This window comes from Canis lupus, chromosome 5 (genome assembly GCF_048164855.1).
Source record: "Canis lupus baileyi chromosome 5, mCanLup2.hap1, whole genome shotgun sequence".
NCBI lineage: Eukaryota > Metazoa > Chordata > Mammalia > Carnivora > Canidae > Canis > Canis lupus.
In genome coordinates, this window is record NC_132842.1 from 77,464,080 (window position 1) to 77,479,349 (window position 15,270).

Consider the following 15,270-nt stretch of genomic DNA (forward strand, 5'->3'; position numbering starts at 1 on the left):
CTCTCTCTGCTCCACCTGCCTGAGAGTCCCACTCCACCAGCTGAGAGCCCTCCTGCTCCAAGCCAGCACACCAGGTTGGAGCAGAAATGCTCCACACCCAACGGACCAAGGCAACCTGTTCTGCTGATGCCGGAACAAGATGCCAACTGCACTGGGGCCACATGGCCAGGGCCTCGGGTGTGGTCAGATCCAAGCCGCCGGCCTGTGTGGCTCCCGCATTGGGCGGCAGGATCCTGCTCCAGGTGGCGCTGCGGAGCAGGAGGACGCAGCATAAGCCCCAGGCTCCTGGATATCCACACCCCAGCTCTACTCCTGGTTTTGCTGCTCACCTAGTCATACAGCAGGTGTTTCCGGAGTACCAGCCAGGCACCGACGCCACGGAAATGGGGCAGAGAGGCGGCTGAGGAGGCCCTGCCCTCCTGGGACTCTGTCCAGCTTGGTTTCTTTTTCGTCTGCCTCCCCCCAGAAGTCCACCTCACCCGAGCCTCAGAGGCACCCACGGGTTGGAATTGGGGCAGGGACCACTCCAGAGCCCTGGGACCCCTGTTAGCATGAGTGGGTTTTTTTGGTTTTGTTTTGTTTTTGAGCACTTGCTACATGCCATGACCTATCCCAAAGTCTTACATCCATTACCTTTAACCTCCACAATTACCGTAAGAGTTTTTACTCTCATTTACAGACAAAAAAAAAAAAAAAAAAGAATCAAGGTAAAGAGAAGCTGACCTACCCAGTCACACATCGAACAAGGGACAGAGCAGGGTATGAATTCGGGTCTGAATAACTTGAAACGGTGGCTCTGAACCACTGCATTTCATCTCCTAGGTTCTAACCAGATATTCTCCAATAACACGGCTGCTGTCTACAAACCATTTTCCTTTTAGGAGGCCAGGATTAGGGGAGAGGTGGGGATGTCAGAGGGGCCCAGATGCTTCCCGGAGCTGTGTGGGTGGAGGTGGAGGAACCACCCTCACACACCGGTCAGTCAGGCTGTGTGGGCTTCCACTGCCCCTGCGGGGCTCGGGCAGGTGCGGCAGCCGTCCTTCTGCTTTCCAGGGAAGAGCCCACACTGAGGACTGGTGAAACAGGAGTGGGTCCCAGGCCCACTAGTCCGGGCCATCCTAGTCCCAAACCATCTAGTCCCAAAGCCAAGGCAAAGCACATGACTCATTGCTACAGGACACCACATCTCTAGCAGATAAAAGCAGAGCCTTAGGCCTGACTGGCTGTGTCAGGTAGGATGGATGGAGGGGAAGGGAAAGGAGAGGGCAGGCAGGGAGCCTTGCTAGGTCCTGTGACAACAGTCCAGGTGTGACACATCAGGCTGCTAAGGGCTGGGAAGTTGGATGGACGGGATCTTTTCTAGCTGACTAGGTATTAAGCAAGAAACGCTTGGTATTTAAGAGCAGGCTGTGGAGTCAGACTGCCCGTGTTCCAATCCCAGCTCACTAGCCTGGTCATTGATCACGTGACTTCGCTGGTGTTGGTCTCCTCGTCTGTAACACAGGACGCTGGTGAAGGAAGAACTACACAAAGCTCTCTGTCCCATGTACAATATACGGCAATCACCTAATAGGCATCATTTATTATGAGACTTTTTAAAAATATTGACCATCTCCATGAAAAAGATAAAAGAGAGAGAGTGTGTATAGGTGAGAGAGATACGTAGCATTTTTATAGGTTCTGTAGGTCTTGGTCTGGACCTACACAGATGTTCTTGGTTCTTATTTCTCATAAATAATCCTTGCCTGGCCAACAAGATGACAGTCCCTAGGAGGAACCACACACCATTTTAGCCCAGTACAACCCAAAGTCTACAGCACCTGGCATGGGACTGAGCACATAATAGGACCTCAGAGACTCCAGAACTTCGGGAAGAAGAGACGCAGGCAATCAAAACCCGGATGTGCCTGGCTAACTGTGTGTGTGTTAGCAAGGATGCCACACAGCTCTTGCCCTTGAAAGGGTCACAGTTTAGTGAGGGAGGATCTTAAGTTACCTTGTGACAATCTAATAATCCCATGCTCCCAAACACACACTTGCTCCTGCCTGACATCTTTCACCCCATCATGCATGTGGGCACAGCTACCCTGTTCCTTATTTTACCTCAGTTCCCCGGGCTCACAGGCAGCGCTAGCCCTGGCCTCTCTGCAAGTGCTGGCTTTGGTCTGGACCCTGTGGTGGAGCAGAGGTTTCAACCTTAAAAGGAAATGAAACGCTGTTTGGTCCTGTGCCAGCCCCATGGGCCCCCTTCCCCACCCCCTGCCCATTTTTATCAGACTCTCCTGATGGCAAGTCTATGAAATCTCCCCTGGAGGGGACTGTGGGTCCCTGGACTGACCTTGTCCTGATGTGTTTGATCAGCTGTTTCTGGCCTACGCTGGGGGAACCCGTGCAAGAAGAGCCGGCAGAAGTGGTGTTTGATCAGAGCAGCCGGGGAGCTCTGGGCCTGGCTAGCTGCTCTTCACCTTCTGCTAATCTCTCCTCAGAGGACAAAGGAAGGAGGATGTTCTGATAGACCAGCCCACAGGTAGCCGGGGGAACACCTTGGCTGGCAGGGGTGAGATGTGGAAGTTGGTTTCTTCCCCAGGGACATGAGGGCAAGTGAGATGAGCAGCAGCAACATCTACTAAGTACCTGAGCGCACTGTCCGGTGCGCCAAGTGTGTGGAGCGGATACAAGTGTCTCAGTGAGCATGGGACCTATGCTCTGGTCACACTGGGTGACAGGGCAGAGAAGATGGGACAGATGCACAAGAATAAAGTCTCAAGAACATTCACAAGAAGAAATGCCCTTGTCCTAGACCCTCTCTTCTAGTGAAGCCCTGAGTACTGGGCTATTTGCCAACGAAGGGTGAAGCTCCTTGGTCTAGGACAAGTTCACAGAGAGGCAGCTAGAAGCTGCATTTCTCTTTTCATCCAAAGACCAACCTGAGCATAAGCATGGAAGGTAAGATGAACAATGAACAGAATGCTCCAGGTGGCTCAGTGGTTGAAGGCATGATCCTGGAGTCCCAGGATCGAGTCCCACGTCGGGTTCCCTGCACGGAGCCTGCTTCTCCCTCTGCCTGTGTCTCTGCCTCTGTCTCCCATGAATACTTAAAAAAAAAAAAAAAAAAAAAAGAACGCTCCAGAGGTAAGGTGGGAAGGCCAGACATCATGACATACTCTGTGTTTCCACTCCCTGGTGCTCACCACGTGTGCTCCCACCTGACATTCAGAGGCTGTACCTGTACCGAGATAAGACCCCTCAGCTGTACTGAGGGGCTCTGAGAGGTTCTGTTCCAAGCCTGGCCATCCATTCCCCCCTTGCCCCTGTTCACTTATATCTGGGACGGAGGCCCTGAGCTTACTACAGTACAGCCCAGAGAGGTGGGTCTTGGGCACTCCAGCACTCTATTCCAGGCCCTCTATCTTAGGGATCTATTGTGCACACTCCCTCTTGCTCTTTTCTGCCCTCTTCCCCCAGGCTCTTTATAAGTACTGGAAATAGGAACAGACGTCATTTCCAAAGCATCTACATGCCGTCAGGGGGTCCAGGAAGGCCTCGCCCAAGGTCATCCATCTAGTTGGTCCATGCCCTTCCCACTGTACTGCTTAGCCTCCTACAGCAGCCCCCCAGGCCCAGGGCTAAGATAACTAGATTGCCAAGGGATCACTAAGCCCACTTCCTACCTTTTTACACATTCACCTTCATGGCTGGAGTCCCGCGGTATATTACAATTATCCAGAGCTGCCTAGGACACCGTAAGGATTATTGCTCCAAATACAACAGAGAGCTCCGGTCTCTCTCCAAAGACACCACATAGGCAGAGGCACTCCTTCAATAAAGGCCCTGCGGACTCTGGACAAGGGTCCACTCGTGCCACTCTAGGACTGTCCCAGGTTGAGCACAGCCACCTCACCCCTGCCCTCCCCAGCTTCGGGGCTGACCTGGCCTTAGAGGACTAGAAGACAAAATGGATGGGAGAGAATAGACGGATTGTACCTCCCCTTGCCTTTTCTAGTGGATTCTTCTCACAAAAATGATGTATACCCTATCCATGTGCTGCCTTGGTGGATGCCAGCAACGTGACATTTTCAGCTATTTACCACAAAAGGCTTCTGCTTATTTTATACTCATCTGCTCAGCACTTTGGGCTTTCGGGCAGTTGAGATTCAAGAGATAAATGAAAAGTGGTGGGTGTTATAAGGTCCCCTGTGGGTTCAGAGAGAGAGAGAGTGAGAAAGAAAAAGAGAAAGAGAGAAAGAGAGCAAGAGAGAAAGAGAGAGAAAAGAGAAGAGAAATGTGAAGGTGCAGGAAAGGACATCCACCTCAGTGCCAGCAATTCTGGCGAATGGCTGACCGCCATGTGAAGGACTTAGCTACCAATTACAATCTCAACATTAAGTTCATTAAAGCCAGCCTTGGGATTCCCCATACAGTTCTGTGCGGCACTGTCCCCCATTAAAGACGGGAGCTGGGAGGAAGGGGCTGAGACGGCGTCTCCCCCAAGGTCACACAGTCAGCAAGTGGCACAGCACGGATATATACACCCAGGCTGCATGTCCACGCCCACCTCTGAGACACCGCACCACACTCACTCCCTGGGAAAGAGGGCTGAGGGAAGAGCCTCCCCGGGACAGGATGGCACCCGCCCCCAGCCGTGTTAGCGTGGCCTGAAGGTACAAGAGCCCCTAGGAATCCAGGCCTGTCAAGCCTGTGCCCAAGGGACGGCCAGAACCAAAGAGGAAACAGGTCTCATCACAGTCCATTTGAAACTCATGCAGCACAATTTTTTCAAAGTACAGATTTTATTTATATAGAATAGTGCAAGTTAAATGAAAATAATGGTTTGTAATCTAATTTATACAGCATCAGGTGCTGGCTGGTTGTCCCGACTGTGGTGGGAGGTGTGGCTGGCCTTGGGAAGAGAAATGATGAACATTTCCATGATTTGGACACAATGTGAATTAGCCCAGGGGGTAATTTTTCTCAACAGCGTGATCCCAGAGCACAGGCAGCTTCCCTCGTGCTTCTCTAGTCCTTATAGGCACAGCTGTACATGCAGGAAGCTGCTGAGCTCTGGGCTGTGCTTTGAGCTTTTGGCCCAAGTCCTGCCAGCCCCAAGGTTTTCCATGGCAACACAACAATCATGATACCCCCTTCAACCCCAAATCTTACTCCCATTTTTTCCCTACCTCCCAAGGGTCCCTGGGATACACTGGATCAAGTGGAGTGGGCTGAGGCTGCTACTCTTCCTTTGGGAGAAATAATTAAAGCATCCCAGCCATTTCCTCATCGCTGTCCTGCTTTCTAGCCCCAATTTCATACAAACACAGCTTGTCCCCTAGAACCATTCTATGTGAGGTTAGCAGTTACTTCCAACCCTTAGGCAATTCATAGATCTCAGGCACGTGAGATTTAAAGGCACAGCCCTCCCATTTCATTAATATGTCATCAGCCTATGTGACCGTGACATCACCTGCGGTGACAAACTCTTAGGGCTCATATCTCCTCCTCTCCTTGTTTCTGGGAGTAGACCTGACTTATTTAAATCATGAGCAGAGAAAGGGACCTTCCCCTCCTTCACCCCGTCAGACGGGGACCCCATTTTATCCCTCAGCACCCAACCATCAGAACTCTTTCCTGAGGGACAAGGCCAATGCCAGTGGTTGGTAAGAGGGGAGAGTCAGAGCGCTTCCGCAGAGAAGCCTTGGTCACCAGGGGAATCCAGGAGTCACAGCACAGTCCTTTCTAATTGGTGGGCTCAAGGTTTTCTAAACATAAAGCTTCTGAGACAGAGACAGGCTTTATCACACAGACAAGGAAAGAGCTTTGCCCCTGCGGCCCTGGGGCTGCTCACCCACTTGGGATGGTCCCGTCTTCCTCTGGCAACTCTTGCTCTTCAATCTCCTATTTGCCGTCTCACTTACCTGGGATGGCAAATCCTGCTCTATTAAATGATCCCTATTATTCCCACAAAATGAGACTCCAGCTTCGAAGCAGACTGCCTTTCCCTCCTCACCAGCTGCTTCACGAGCTCTGGAAGCAGAGAAAGTCTGGGGTCCCAAGGAACATATGCAGGCAGGAGTCCCAAGAAGACCACGGGCTCCTCCACACCACCACGAATGCCCCTGGGGTTCAGCCTGGAGGCCACCAGGATGCACCATGGCAACGAGGAAGAGACAGCTCTGCTGTAAGAAAGCAAGTGATGGGGACCAAGGAGAGCACAGTAACAACATCCTCTGTGGCAATCAGGTCTCTTGGGCAGCAGTGGAGGGAAAGAACAAAACAGCCAAGTAGAGCTAGAATACATCTTCCTACAATAAAAGCCACACTCGGGCACCTCTGGGGAGGGACACTGTAAGATCAGTGCCAGTGAGCACATTGCAGAGGTCCACTGTGAGCAGAGACAAAATTCAGAATGCACCTATCCTCTTTCCTGACTGCAGGCAGCACAGAACCTGTGCCTCCTGCCCGGTGGGCCGCAGGGTAAGAGCGCTTCAAGCGGCAGGTCCGACCTCTTGCTCTGCTCCCAGTGCGGTGAGCTGTGGGTCCCAGGCCGCAATTCTAAGGAAATGCCTGCCCTGCCCCAATCTGGGGCTCCGCTGGAAACCCAAGGAGGGAGTTCTTGGTATTGTCAAGGATCCGAAACTCGGTTTAAAAACTTAACGGCTTTCTTTCATCAGAAGACTTTTTAAGAAGAAAAGTCACTTTCCCCTACGGGTCCTAGCAATTAAGTTTTTATTTATCTTTTGGCTAGAAGAAATTTTGATGGTGCTGTAGTCGCCAACCATCAACGTGGAGCAGTATCCTTGACTGCTGGGCTGGGCCTCGAGGCCCTGCAAGCCTGGGACACTCTGTTCCCTTTCAGAGGGTTTTCTCTGGTGCCAAGGATTCAGTGCCATGGTGCCACCTGCAGATCAAGAGTTCTCCTGGTCTGACAGCTCACAGCACTGAACCTGAAGGATAGCCGGCCATGGCAGGAGCAGTGAGGGCTTCATGTGGAGGCCACGTCTTAAAGGTTTGAGCACCATCTTCTGGTCAGGTTTTGGTTTTTGAGGACTTGCCTTTGCAAACTTCGTTTACTCCAGAACGGGAAGATCCCTGAGCTGACAAGCTCAAGTGACTTGCATATCAAAATGAGGACACAACTGGAGGCGGGAGGAGTTAGCTGCCTAGAGTGTGCAGGCCCGTGCTGGAACTCGTTGCCCGCGCAAAGCCAGATGGCCACAGCAGACACGCCGGTCAGTGGCAGGGCTCTGCCTTCTGTCCCTCCAGCATTGTGTGGAGGCAAAGTCCCGACTGCGTCCCAAATTGACCCCTTGCCCCTGCTTGTACCCAGTGACATGAAATGTGCTTGGAAAGAAGGCGTGGGCTTGTCCTCTGCCGACCTGTAGCTTGAGGCTGAGTGATGAAATTCCGCACTACCTCTGCAGGGGGTGAGGCCGCATGAGGTGGCAGGCAGCTCTGCCTGGTGTGTAAACACTACACTAGCAGACTTCGACCTTCTGGCATTGAGGAAAGGAAGATAAATGCTAGTCATTCCCTCCAAACGGCAGGAATTTACATCCATCTAATTGCACTTCATAATGGATTCCACAAACCATTAATTATCAGATTATATTTTAGGAGCCGAAAATAAAAAAGCTTCGTGAAATTCAGACTCCAAAGGATCACTACCCTGCAGTAATAGCAGTTGCCTGGAAGAGTCAGACAGCAGGCCACTCACAAGGCAGGGAGCATGTGGCAGGAGGAAGAGCCAGGGTGCCACGGCACCCAGCGCTGGTTCACTAGCCATGCCACAGGCTCCAGAGTGAGGGGGCAAGGCTTCCAGGCCACAAAGACATTCTCAACTTTGACAGGGAACAGGGGGTAAGGAGAACATGAGAAGGCTGCGGGGACAGCCCTCAGGTACAGGACACTGTGGAGAAGATCCTGGAAAGGCAGGGACTGTCTTTGTAGCTGACCTCGTCCCGCAAAAACCCTGCAAGGCTTGCTTGGGGGAGGGCCAACTGTACTGATGAGGTGGGACTCGGCGTGGAGAGGAGGCCTGCCTGTGGCAACACACTGCTCCCTGTCCTCCTGCCACCAGGAGAGGGCTGGGCCACCCAAGCGGATGGGAGGATAATAGTATGAGGAAGGAGCCAAGTGTGCTCCAGCCCGGGGCGGGGGGGGGGGGGGTATGTTTCTGGATGGTGTGTTGGTGCTTTTCTCTCATTTCTAAATGGCCAGGAGGCACCGGCAGCATTGGCAGGTCCAGTCCGTGGGCCACAGCCCCAAGTCTACCTGCCACTCTGTACAGTGAAGGCTGCCAACCAAAGGACCTCCCTGGAGCCCTGGCCACCAGCTCCTACCCCACTGCTCGTCATAGAGGTCACAGCAGTAGGCCCGGCCCCTGTGGTGGGCAGTGGCGTCGGTGCCAATGACTCCAACGCTGTTAGTTATGTGAGAGCAAAGTGAGTGTTCTGGTTGGTGGAGGCGGAGATGCTCAGTACTCAGGACAGCCAGGGATGAAGGGCATATGGCAAGCTGTGGAACCTTCTCTCTGCTGCAAATGCAGGCCCTCCCCAGGACGAGGAGCCACTCACTTGGCCTCGCCACAGATCAGGGTCACAGTACCATCTAGCAAATCCTCCACGGTCACAGCCACAAGCTCAGAGCTGGTCTGAGATGTCTGCGAATCTGGCAATGTCACAAACACCTGTGACCCAGCAAGTTGGGTCTCCTCCAAAGTGATCACCTGCTCTGTCGGGGCCGCTGGCTCTGGGGTCTGGATCACCTGAAAGGGAAAGACCGTGAGGCTGCTCTGGGCAGTGTCCACAGGGAGCTCCCCAGAATTTACATGGTTTTTGTCTCATGCTGTAATGATGATATTTATGTTTTCACCTGAGGAGAGCAATTACATGCACCTAATGGGAAGAGGCAAGTCTAACACACCAGTGATGCAAAAGAGAAGGCAGGCAAACAATTTAAATAACTCTGTGTGCTAAATTGCTATAATTTAGCTCAGTACGCTATCTCAGGGTGCCCGGACTCTATGATTACACACCAGTGAATAGCGGCTCAGTTTCTTACGCTGGGTTTTCCTGTCTGGAGGATCACACTGGGGAGGTAAGCGCCATGTGAAAGGAATGCTACTGAAGGTGGTTAGGAATGCTTGACCACCGAAATGGAAAGCTTTATCAGAAGCCTTGGCTTGCTCAAGGTGGTGTCTCTGGCTCTCGGGTGAAGAGCCTTCCTTGGAGGCTGCATTGCTACAGAGCTTCGGAGCGGTAATGAGTAGGGGAAATGGGACTTCTATCAACTCCCTCACTTGGCAGGCCCCCTGCAAAGGCCACAGAGACCTCTTCCAAATCTGCGGCTCCTGTTTAAGATGACCTTCCCAGGGAGAACCAGTCTGTGGTGAAGCACACTCAGTTCCCGCCCCAACCTCCAAGCTGATACTTGTGACCTGTGGGGGCTCAGGACTGCCTGGTGCCCCCCCCCCAATATTTTCAAACCAGAGAACCCACCGAGGGCACAGCCACCCTGGCCCTTGAGAACTAGCCAGGAGTAGGGAGCGGAGCGCTATGCCTGAGTGGGCGGAAGTGGGGAAGCAGAGCTCAGACGCCCGTCTGTACTGCAGGGGTGAGAAGCCTGATTATGATGTTTAATCAAAAATCATCTAGGATAACTGAAGAAAAGAAAAAACTGGTTTTTTCTTTTTTCAGCAATGGAAGTTTTTTTTTTTTCTCCTCAAAGGACATCTGACCAAGAATCCTAATATGTATAAAAAGATCAAAGTAGAGCCATTCTAGGTGACATGGCAGCAGGAATTTCACTGCAGCCTGCCCACCTGACTCGCTCTCTGTTCGCGCAGAGGCCCGTGAGAACATGGTCCATCAAGGACTCTGCTGTGGGGCTGGACAGTGGGACGGTCCAGTTAGCAATGCTGCTCCAGTCCACCCAGAGACAATCCACAGAACTGAAGTTTCTTTTCCTTTTCTGCCCACCCTCTCTGCAAAAGATAGGAAAAGATGAGCTTTCCTTCCAGGTAAAGGTGAAGGGTCCTGACATACCTAGTGTCCTGTGCCCAGCCTAGAGGAACTAGCAAGGTGTTTCAGCATCAGAGGAGCAATCCCCTTCTCTGAGATTTCCTGCAGCTCCTGCCACAACCCACAGTGTTTTGCAGAAGGTGGAGGAGTGTGTGAATGAGGAAAAACCAAGGTTGTTCTGTTTTTGGAAATTCTCATTCCAGGCTCCCTCTACCCAGGGACCATTTGCATGTGCTCCCCAGGAGACTAGAATGTTCTGTTCCATTTGGTAAGAAGTCCAGAGAGACTCTTCTACAAGGCCCTCTTGGTCATGCACGTTATTACCTATAGGATTCTCCAGGAGCCCCAGAGAGAAAGGCTGGCTGGTGTGACAGAGCTGCCTCTAGAGAAACCCTCATATCTGATGGCCCCAGAATCACCTGTACCACCTGTGAGGTTGCTGCTTGGGGTTCAGTGCCTGTCACCTTTGGGTGTTCAGATTCCAAGTGAGCATCAAGCTGGGCCTGGGAGGTGAAGAGCTCCCCGCAGAGCTCACAGGGGAAGGTGTTCTCTGATTGCTTGAAGTGCTCCGTGGTGACGTGGTGCTGCAGTGCTCCCGGGAAGCGGAAGGTGGCCGCACAATATAAGCACCGGAACGGCTGTGAGCCTGGAAGAGGCAGGACAGAAAGGATGGGCTGTGGGACAGGAGAGAGGAAGTGACCAGGACCGAGGTGCAGAGGTGGCTTCAGGTGCTGTGGGACCTGAAGCGTGTACAATTTGGGGGGAATCCTCTTTAGGAAAAATAAGGCAACATTACAAATACAGGTGCAGGTCCCCAGCAAGTGAGGGGCTCCGCAGATGCGGCTTCCTCAGCATTAGCTCCAGGCTAACTCTACCTCGGCTGAAGGCCATCCATCATGCAACTTGTAAGTCAGGATGCTGAGGACCTTATCAAGTCCTAGAGGCACACGCTAACATCCCTGACGGCATCAGTGTAAAATCACCAATGACCACGCACACATGGACATCAAAAGTGACAGGACCAGGACCTGCAGAGTGTGTGTCCGTGGCTTCAGAGAACATCCCAGAGATGGGATTGGTGCATGTTTTTAACTCCCAGGAACCAGTGATTTAGGAGGATGAGGTAAGGGATGGATGTTCAGCTACATCCCCAGAGCAGCAAGAGTAAACTGGTTTCACATAACATAATGCTTGAGGGACCCAAACTGACGGCCTGCCTGTGTCCCATCACCAGTGCTGCTGACGGTAGAGCACACACCATGTGCAATGACATGCACCTGGACAGGTGAAAGTGAAAGCTACTCTGAGAAGCTGGATGATTCATTTCTCGTATTTTTCCTCTGATGTACATGTGCAAGAGTATATATAGTCTGTGTCAGATTCAGTCCAGAACAGCACTTAGAATTACCTGTGAATTCTAAGTGACAATGAAATACAGTTTAATTGGCAGCAGTTTTTCTTTCTCAATGGTTCATTAAAGACTAGGATTTTAGACTTGATGGGATATGGCAGCAACAACGATAATCACAGGTACCACTAGAGGGATGCTCTCTGGTGCCAGGCCTTATGTGCTTTCTGCGTTCTAACATTCAATTCGTAGCTACTCTATAAGGAAAGAAGCACTCTAACTGTCCCCATTTTATAGATGAGGAAACTGAGGCACAAGTTAGTTCAGTTACTTGGCCTGGACTGCACAGCTGTGAAAGGTGAAGGTGAGATGCACCCGCGCAGCCCAGCCCAGGAGCATCCTGGAAGGGGCACTGACCTGAGTGCTGGCACTTGATGTGAACCTGCAGCAAAGCTGGTGTGGGGAAGAGCTCCTTACACTGGTCACATTCATGGAATCTCATCTCTGCAAAGCACACAAAGAAGAAGTGGTGGGAACAAACAAGAGGATGGCCGAAGGGAACAGGGCTGGGGATGGGGGCGATGGCTAACACTTAGCAAGCGTCTACCAAGTGTCAGGAGGTACCACAGCTGTGAGGTAGCACAGGCTAGTGTAAAGAGCACCAGATCTGCGCCAGGCTGCCTGGATGGAAGTAGGGCTGCTATGAGAATGGAATGAGAACGCGCCCACCAGTGCTTAGCATGTGCCTTGCACACAGGAGATGCTTCATGACTGTGGTGATTATCCCCAGACTGGCCTGCAAGGTAGGCATTAACGGACTTTCTGAAGAGAAGGAAACTGGCTCAGGAAAGAGAGGTCACTTGCCAAGGTCATGCAACTAATCAGCGTGGGAGTCAGGATTTCCACGGGAGCCTGTCTGCCACCATACCTGCCACCCTTCCCAGGCATTGTAATGCACCAATGTCCCTCAGGGGCTGGCTGGTAGGAACTTACAATGCCCTAGGCCTCTAGGTTTGAGAACCACTGCCACTTAAGCTGCTGTTTACTGTTACTGATGGGCCAGCACAGCCTCCCTCAGGTGTGCTGGGACAGAATAAAGGCAATTGCCATGACACACCACACTGAAGCACTGGAAGTTGGGATTTTTGGATGGAGCCCAGGATGCTGTCATCAAGCCTCTCCCACTCATCAGCTCACATTCCCTGTGTATAGGCACCCAAACTTCACCTGTATGCTCTGCCTTGATGTGCCTCTTGTGTTCAATGGTGTTGGAAAAGGTTTTGTCACAGGAGCTGCACTGAAGTGATGAGAATTTGGAAGATCGATGGTTCTGAGCAGCAAACACATCAGGGTGGTGGGTCCGATTGTGGTACCACAAACCAGACAATTGCTGCAAGGAATATGGCAAATGTTAAGTCTTAGAAGGTTCCAGCAAGCTGAGGAGGTCACAAGGCCCTCGTGAGACTAATGAGCTTATGGATCTAGAATCTGAGTGCTCACATGAGAGGCAAGGCTAGTGCTAGTGGGAATAAGGTACCTGTGTGTTTGCTGAGAGACTGCTATAGGGCAGGGCCCAGCCTGGTCCTTCAGAAACTCTCAACCCTCCCTAGAAGCTTAGGAGGGAGGTGTCAGAGGTGGAAGCTGAGGCACACTCAGGTTAAATGACTGTGTCAATGATTAGTAAACAGCAGGGCCAGGATTCAAACCCTGGCCTTCTAATTGGAGTGTCTGAGCTATATCTCACGATCTCCCTGAGGCCCAGGAAAGCAGCAGAGAACCCTGCTGAAACAGGAGCCTGTGGTGTCCCTGTTCCATCAGCAACCACTCCTCCTTCCGAGGTAGAGCAGCCATGGGACACTCCCTAGAGACGAAGCCCAGGCCATACGCGGCTCTGTAACCCTGACGTCACAGCACCAGGCACGGCACAAAGTTAGCTCTCCATTTCTGTTGAGCTGAAATTAGTTGCTGTGCTTTTGTCTATATACCAAAATCTTATAGATGTCACAAGAACCATTTTTTTCTCTCTAGTTTTAGAGCTGAGTTCTTCATACGTGGCTTCTTTTTAGTTCCATATGGGGTTTCCCTTTAATTACATATCAAATCCTATGGTAAAAAAGCAGACCCCTTCCCTAGGAGTTTAAAAACAACAATCCAGTGCTAAATAAGGCAACTCCACAGACCAGTCTCACTCTCACATCCCTTGACACAAGGGGTCAAGAGGCTCCACAGAGTGTGAGTGTCCAAGGGGAAAAGCAGCATTCAGTTCATGACAGGGCTGAAATCCAAGAGAAGAGGTATAGAATTCCCAGTTCCAATTAAAGTGCCCAATTGCATGACTCTGACCAGATCACCTTAGAGAATCTGAGTAATTACAAGCTGCATCCTTCACAAACAGCAGCCACATCGTCATGTCTGGGACTCTTGGCAGATGTGAGGGAGGGCAGGCTGGGGACGAGGGGAGGCACTCCTGGCAGTCTGCGGTCACCTGGTAGGCCTTGTTGCAGATCCCGCAGCTGAAGGGCTTGCCTCCGACGTGGGTCACCATGTGCCGCTCCAGCATGGAAGGGGCGCTGAAGATCTTCCCGCATGTGGGGCAGGGGTGGTACTCCTTGGAGTGCACCTCATGGATGTGCTTGCGATGGTCCTGTAGAGTGGGGAAGCTCATCCTGCATTTCTTGCAGTCGTACGGATCTTCTATGTCTGGTTTCACGGGCATCCGTGAGAGAGAGGGAGGGAGAGAAATACCACAGGCAGGAGTCAGTCAGATGTGGCTGCTGTGCACAACTCCAGGTGCAGGGCCCTGTTCAGAGGTCAGGCACGGCCACAGACTCCAAGTACCACCCCCAAGTACCACCTCGTCCCAGGAGGTAGGATTCCTCTGAGGCTTCTGTACTAACCACCCCCGGGGTATCAAGTGGTTCATTCCCATTCCTCACCTTACATCCCACAAGTTCAATTCCATTTAACTACTTTGCAGGGAGTATTGCCCTTGCTCCTCCCCTCCTTGCACTGGGCATTTCTGCATTTTCTCATTTTCTGCAGAGATTTCCAACATACTCCCCAGAGCATCACTACTGCCTTTGTTGTCAGCATATGACTGACAGGAAGAATGCTTCCTTGCTCCTCACCTCAGATTCAACAATAAAAACATTTTCAATGTTTAATGAGTGCTATATGACAGGCATGTTTAAAGTGCCTTACAAATATGAACTCACTTTATCCTTCCAGTAACCCTGTGAGTGGGATCTATTCTCATACTATTTTAGAGATTAAGAAAAGCAAGCCTTAGAGAGTGTCCAGTGACACAAGAGGGGCACTGGGTGAACCGGGGGACAGTCCCAGCTCTCACTCCCAAGGCTATGCTCTGAGCTGCCTGCTTAACTGGACATGCCAAGTCTTCAGTGAGGCCTCAAAAACAAGAACTAGCACTGATAAAGGATGCATTCATTGTCCCTATGGCAAGAGACTTCAGTTTATTTTTTTTGAAAGCAACAGAAAGCAGAATGTTTTAATAATAAAATCCTTTGCCCACAAGCCAATCTTATGTGTGCCCTGAGTCCAATTAATTTAGGAATCTGGACACACGGCAGCACTCGGTGTCATTAACCAGTGTCCCCATGGACATGAGCTCTTGAAATATCAGTTTATACGGTCTCCGAAGGCACTTGGAAACAGTTCTCCATATGCTAGGACAAGGGCCTGTGACACAGGCAAGGAGGGATCCAGGAGAGGGGCCTGGACACTGGCCTGCTGCCAGTGACATTTCCTGAGACATGGAAGTCTTTGGGCTCCCCTTGTCCTGACAATTGATTCATGCTGTCCTCCCCTCACTCCCATGTAATGCTATCAGGAAAAAGGAGACTAGAGCAGAATGTCATTTAAAAAGGTTGAAAGGGCAGCCGGGGT

At 51.5% G+C, this 15,270-nt stretch overlaps 1 protein-coding gene across 14 annotated transcripts in view; it reads right to left on the reverse strand.

Moving 5' to 3' along the window:
• Positions 1 to 4,771: 4,771 nt before the first annotated feature.
• ZBTB40 (zinc finger and BTB domain containing 40) overlaps positions 4,772 to 15,270 on the reverse strand; it is a 73,711-nt gene continuing 63,212 nt past the window's right edge. For 12 of the 14 annotated variants that reach the window (XM_072827915.1, XM_072827909.1, XM_072827913.1 and 9 more), the window contains 5 exons: positions 13,850 to 14,064; positions 12,592 to 12,754; positions 11,782 to 11,868; positions 10,436 to 10,662; positions 4,772 to 8,761 (listed from right to left, as the gene is read on the reverse strand). In XM_072827915.1, the coding sequence (XP_072684016.1) occupies positions 8,567 to 8,761; positions 10,436 to 10,662; positions 11,782 to 11,868; positions 12,592 to 12,754; positions 13,850 to 14,064 (887 nt within the window). In that variant the 3' untranslated portion in view covers positions 4,772 to 8,566. The remainder of the gene's footprint in view (positions 8,762 to 10,435; positions 10,663 to 11,781; positions 11,869 to 12,591; positions 12,755 to 13,849; positions 14,065 to 15,270) is intronic. The other 2 variants (XM_072827905.1, XM_072827903.1) reach the window with 2 other exon arrangements.